General features: G+C 41.5%; 1 protein-coding gene across 1 annotated transcript; it reads right to left on the bottom strand.

Moving 5' to 3' along the window:
- Positions 1-2,314: 2,314 nt before the first annotated feature.
- Positions 2,315-6,465, bottom strand: hspa8 (heat shock protein 8). Its single transcript, XM_030746031.1, has 9 exons — positions 6,311-6,465; positions 5,155-5,364; positions 4,721-4,926; positions 4,475-4,627; positions 3,831-4,386; positions 3,505-3,707; positions 3,144-3,342; positions 2,839-3,071; positions 2,315-2,750 (listed from the first exon to the last, which is right to left on the bottom strand). Exons 2-9 carry the CDS (start codon positions 5,357-5,359, stop codon positions 2,553-2,555), a joined length of 1,953 nt encoding a protein of 650 aa, XP_030601891.1. The 5' UTR covers positions 5,360-5,364; positions 6,311-6,465; the 3' UTR covers positions 2,315-2,552.
- Between the last annotated feature and the right edge of the window lie 188 nt (positions 6,466-6,653).

Genomic DNA, 6,653 nt, shown 5'->3' with positions numbered 1-6,653 from the left:
CTGCATAGCTGCAGAACAGTCAATGTGCCCATGCTGACCCCGCCCACCTCCAAAACAAGAAGTCAATCCGTTTGATGCAGTGTGATGCTTTAGCTAATGTTTTGCTATAAAATCTTGGGTCCTGTCATACACGTGGATGTTACTTTCACATGTACTACCTACCTAAGCATTGTTGCAGACCATGTACACCCCTTTCATGGAAATGATATTTCCTGATCGGTGTGGCCTCTTTCAGCAGGATAATGCACACTGCCAGAAAGCAAAGATGGTTTGAGGAGCACAAGTTTGAGGTTTTGACTTGGCCTTCAAATTCCCTGTTCCAAATTGTCCAAATCTTAATCCAATCAAGCATCTGTGGGACATGCTGGACAAACAAGTTGGAGGCCATACCTCACAATTTACAGGATTTATTGCTAACATTTTGGTGCCAGATACCACAGCACACTGTTAGGGATTATTTTTTTACTCAATGAATAAAGGACAACTGTTTAAAGGTAAATCTCCAGTAAATTAATTAATAAACAGTGGATCAACCAAATAATAAACAATTAAATAATACATTAGAAAGAGAGCAACTGATTAGAAAGTACTAGACTAACTTCTCTGTTTCAGTGCATCTTATCTTGAGGACCGGCCACAAGGATGTATAATTAAAACATCAGGAAGATGATGTGCTTTATGACTCCACAGCTGAGGAATCTTAGTCATGAAAACCAGCTTGAACAAGATTGAGTGATGAATGTCAACTCGTAGCACCCAGAGATTGTTTATGTATAGATAAGAGACTGTCAGTATAAAAACGTTATGGTTAGACAGGAACACAGGCTCAGAGAGAGAGAGCACACACACAGGCCTGTCTCTTCTGAGTCCCCACATGCATGTGTGTATTTTTTCTGATTCTTTAATATATTAAATGTCTTAAATTTTTAGTTAAACTGTTTCAGGTGTCTTCCTTCATAAACAACCCGGTTGCCTGTCAACACCTTCAGGGGTCTAGCAGAGATAAAAAGGGGTCCAGCACAAGGCAGGTGGTCATGTTATGCCTGATCGACATAAATTCACAGTATGTTTGTTATTACTAACATATATAAATATTTGCACTTCTGTCATTCATACAGCACCATGCACATGCCCTTAAATGAATGTTTTCACTCCATAACTAATACAGCCTTATCAGTCATGCGATGAGTACGTTTGTGGCAAATGCCTTCTTGTGCTGAAATTACAGAAATACTGTAACTACATTCTACTAGAGTTTAATGACTGACTAAACAGAAAACTACCTTCAACCCCAGACTTTAATTGCAAGTAGTAAAACAATTTTTATAAAAAAATTTTATCTTTTAACAGATGGTGTTGGTTGTTCAGGCACAAACATCAGTCACAAGGTGACTATAGGTAACTGTCACATCAGTATTTTTGTTCTGAGCACCATCTTTGAGCCTCAAATTCAGGTTTTTCCTCCAGCTTATCTAAATCGGAATGCAGAATAAACTTCAGTGGAGACTTCCTGTATGTTTCATGTGAGCTAAATTTATGTTCTTGATCAAAATTGTCCAGCCTATTATCACTGCTCATAAATCTGCCATAATCCTCATACTGCCATCTTTACCTTACCTTGAATTTTCTGTTGTAATAAGATGTGCAAGTTTGAACTTTGTTCTCCAGGCCCAGCAGATCTCCAAGTAAAATTTGCATAATGTGTTTGAGTTTGCATGAAGATTTTAAAATTTACAGTTTGTATTCACTGATTAACAAGCTTCAATGCATAATACATGTATGAAACTACAGTGCTTAAATTTATGAGACCATAGAGAATTATCCATAATCCATTCCGTATTTACCATTTTCCTGAATGAGTGCCAACTGTCAGTTTAGAGTCACTGATTCCTAACCCCACTTCCAGCCTTTGGACTGTGAGGTAGCTGGAGAGACTGGTTATGCTTTGTTAATCTGACTTCTTAAAGGCCAGTGTGCCAGCCCATAGTCAGTTAGAAAATGTGAAATGGTTTGCTTTTTAAGTGGTATAAAACTGTTGGACATTGTAATTTTAATCCCACCCCCTTTAAAATATATTAAATTCACTACTGAAAACCAGTATTAGAAAACTATCCCACTATGCATATAGTTTTAGATTACATAGTGCTAAATTAAAATAAAAATGTCTTATCCAACTTGTGATGTAATATCTAGACTTTCCTCTAAACTGCTCATATCCCATAGGAATCCAGAATTACCAGTTATGCATGTGAAATTAGGTGATCTAAGACTAAATGCTAGAGGAGGGAGAGAGAAAAAAAAAAAAATTACACAATAGGGTTGCAAGATTTATTGTCAAGGCAATAACCTCTCCATATACAAAACGTACATTTGAAGAGACTGCTCAATCATGCCAACAAGTTGTTCCCTCCCACCGGTGTTTCAAACAATGCCATAAATGTTATCCATGAACCCCGTTTGTCATTGAATTTCACTTTAGCTTGTAACTTGTGCTATAGGAGGGTTACTTATTAGAAAACATCTCAGAGGTAGCAGCTAACGTGAATGGATGCTTAGTCAACCTCCTCAATTGTTGGTCCAGAGGATCCACCACCAGGAGCAGCGCCACCAGCTCCAGGGAAGCCACCAGGCATGCCCTCTGGCATCCCACCAGGCATCCCTCCAGCACTCTGGTACAGCTTGGTGATGATGGGGTTGCACACCTTCTCCAGCTCCTTCTGCTGATGCTCGTACTCGTCCTTCTCGGCCGTCTGCAAAATGTGGACATGTTGGTGTTTAGGTCTTCAGGAGCAAATTCATACCACTGTGGGGTGTGTGTGTGTGTGTGTGTGTCATTACCTGGTTCTTATCCAGCCAGCTGATGACCTCATTGCATTTGTCCAAGATCTTCTGCTTGTCATCGTCACTGATCTTGCCAGCAAGCTTCTCATCCTCCACAGTCGACTTCATGTTGAAAGCATACGACTCCAGGCCATTCTTAGCAGACACTTTGTCACGTTGCACATCATCTTCTGCCTTGTATTTCTCAGCTTCCTGAACCATGCGTTCAATGTCTTCCTTGCTGAGGCGACCTAGAATCAAAGCACAAAGTCAGAAATTGTACCAGACATTTGACAACAGTCAAAACTTGACTTAAGACTTACCTTTGTCATTGGTGATGGTGATCTTGTTCTCCTTGCCAGTGCTCTTATCAACAGCAGAGACATTCATGATGCCATTGGCATCAATATCAAATGTCACTTCAATCTGGGGAACGCCACGAGGAGCAGGGGGAATGCCTGTCAGCTCAAACTTGCCCAGCAGATTGTTGTCCTTTGTCATGGCACGTTCACCCTCATAAACCTGTTCAAACAAGGTTAGACAATTTGTTTCAATTTCACAAATACCAAATAAGACTTCACTCAGACAGCCAAGGAAGGACCATCATGGGTCTGGTGGAAATCACAAAAGGCAGGCAAATGTCACTGCAAAATGTTGAGGGGGCAGAATAAATCCTGTCCTCACCTGGATGAGCACACCAGGCTGGTTGTCAGAGTAAGTAGTGAAGGTCTGGGTCTGCTTGGTAGGAATGGTGGTGTTGCGTTTAATCAGGACAGTCATGACACCTCCAGCGGTCTCGATACCCAGAGACAGAGGGGTTACATCCAGAAGCAGCAGGTCCTGCACATTCTCAGACTTGTCACCAGACAGGATGGCAGCCTGAACAGCTGTGAAAAAAAAAAAAAAAAAAAAAAATGTTTGTTAGACCAATTAGACCAATAGACAATTATTAAACAAAATTCATAAACTACATTCACATTATAGTGTACTCTTTCACTGAAGACCCTTACCAGCTCCATAGGCCACAGCTTCATCTGGATTGATGCTCTTGTTGAGCTCCTTTCCATTGAAGAAATCCTGGAGCAGTTTCTGGATCTTGGGGATACGGGTAGAGCCGCCAACCAATACAATGTCATGAATCTGCCCTTTATCCATCTTGGCATCACGGAGGGACTTCTCCACGGGATCCAAGGTGCCACGGAAGAGGTCAGCATTGAGCTCCTCAAAGCGAGCTCTTGTGATGGAGGTGTAGAAGTCCACTCCCTCGTACAGAGAGTCGATTTCTATGCTGGCCTGAGTGCTGGAAGACAGGGTGCGCTTTGCCCTCTCACAAGCAGTGCGCAGACGACGAACAGCCCTCTTGTTGTCACTGATGTCCTTTTTGTACTTGCGTTTAAACTCTGCAATGAAGTGGTTAACCATGCGGTTATCAAAGTCCTCCCCACCAAGATGAGTATCTCCAGCAGTGGACTTGACCTCAAAGATGCCATCCTCAATGGTCAAGATGGACACATCGAAGGTGCCACCACCAAGATCAAAGATGAGAACGTTCCTCTCTGAGCCAACCTGAGAACAGATAGTGCTTAGAAACTGCAAAGTGACAGTTTATTAAAGAGACAGGCTATAATCCAGTATAAACGCAGTTCTCATTTACCTTCTTGTCCAATCCATAAGCAATGGCAGCAGCAGTTGGCTCATTGATGATACGCAGAACATTGAGGCCAGAGATGGTGCCAGCATCCTTTGTGGCCTGACGCTGAGAGTCATTGAAGTAAGCGGGCACTGTGATTACAGCATTGTTGACGGTCTGAAATGGACAAAATATAAATAAAAATAAAAATGCATTCACGATTCATGTGAAAACTTAATTTGCTTCTCTCGGGTACAAAACTAAGCATACTTTTCCGAGGTAGGCTTCAGCAATCTCCTTCATCTTTGTCAGCACCATAGAAGAGATCTCCTCTGGGTAGAAGGACTTTGTTTCACCCTTGTACTCAACTTGAACCTTGGGGCGACTATTATCATTGATGACAGCAAATGGCCAGTGCTTCATGTCTGACTGCACAACTTGATCATCAAACCTACGGCCAATCAGACGTTTGGCATCTGAAAGAAAGTCGTGTTAAAGAATAAAAGGATGCTTTGAGACATGCCAGATTTGCATCACTCTTCCCTCAAATCCATAAGACTTAGACTTAAGACTGTCCTTTAACAGAAGGATCAGCTGCTTCAAGACAAGCTGATCAGTTGTAAATTGAGATGCTTACTAATAATTTACTTGATGAATGTTACGGCATTTTGGATGGCAGGACTGAATTATTTTTTTCCCCTTACCGAAAACAGTGTTGGTGGGGTTCATGGCAACCTGATTCTTGGCTGCATCGCCAATCAGCCTCTCCGTATCTGTGAAGGCCACATAGCTGGGTGTGGTCCTGTTGCCCTGGTCATTGGCAATAATTTCAACTTTGCCATGCTGGAACACACCAACACAGGAGTAGGTGGTCCCAAGATCAATACCAACTGCTGGTCCCTTAGACATGTTGCCTAAAGAAATGCAAGATCATCAAGTTACATTTATATACTCCCATAGTGACAAACATTTTTTTACCTCAAGCTTTCCACAACAAGTTTATTGGGTTCTCTTTTTCTACCTTAAACAACTGCATTTATTAAGCCACTTCAGACTACAAGTCACTCAATTACAGAAAACAACTTTACCAAGTTGCACAATAGAACTGTTTTAGTTGATTGCTTTAATTATACTTGATACTTAATTTGAATCAGTTTTTTTTTTTTTCATAAAATTTAAAGTCATTTTGGGAGAACAGTGTTGGACTACTAACACTAAAGGCAAACAACCCACCCCATTTACAGAAAACGAAAGAAATCGGCCTTGTGCAAGCGTGGCGCGAGGAACGCCATGAGTCAGTGATTAATCACGTTCCCAGCAAACTGCTAGTGACACAACCGGAAATCCACTAAAAGCAACTGCGAGTCTATATAACATTTAAGCGGTGAACTAATAAGGTACCTTTACTCTAAAGCAATCCAATTATAAAGTAGTTCTACCAAAATGTGGCTAAAGCGCAATAAAGCCTAAATCAATTCGAGACGTTTTGACAAGCTTTTGTTCTGGGAAAAAAAAAAAAATTCAAACCGGAAGTTAGTTCATTTCGGGCAGCTTAACAGTTGTTCGAGAACATTCTCGAACGCCTCCGAATCCCCACCCTCCCCACTCTGTTAAGTAGCCTCCATTAATCCAAGCTGTACTTGAACCGGTGACTACATTTCGAAAGCAACGATGTAAATTATTTTTCATCGACACCGTTAACAGTCTTCGTTCACATTAAACGTCAGTAATTTTAAACCAACAGAAAATTAATTTTCACCAGTGACAACGCAAATCAGTCGCACCGACGCAAACCTAGCGAGTGAATTTCACTAATAAAATACGATTTTATTAAAACCGGCATATTTACGATTGCCTTACCGAGTTATTGAGCCGAGGTTGATCGTGGGTGTTGTTGGCCTGGAATGGAATACGGCAACAGCGACACAACCTTGCCGGTATGAGAAGGGAAAGGAGGGCGAACGTTTATCCGAACCCTTTATATGACCGGTACAACATCCAATCAGCGCGGTCTTTGAGTCTGTCGTCGTCAGCCCACCAATGAGACTTGGATGACGCCAGACACATTCTCTCCCACTTCCTGTTTTATCATCAGCATTTCATAACGGTTGTGAATGACCGCATGGCTTAAAATGGCACCTTTGTGTTTAGTGTCATGGTGTAGGTGTTGTAGGCTAATCACCTTTTCTTGTACTGTTTAGTA

Source organism: Archocentrus centrarchus, chromosome 14 (assembly GCF_007364275.1).
Source record: "Archocentrus centrarchus isolate MPI-CPG fArcCen1 chromosome 14, fArcCen1, whole genome shotgun sequence".
Classification (NCBI taxonomy): Eukaryota; Metazoa; Chordata; class Actinopteri; order Cichliformes; family Cichlidae; genus Archocentrus; species Archocentrus centrarchus.
The sequence above is the reverse complement of the archived record's forward strand: the minus strand, read 5'-3'. Positions and strand labels throughout refer to the sequence as shown.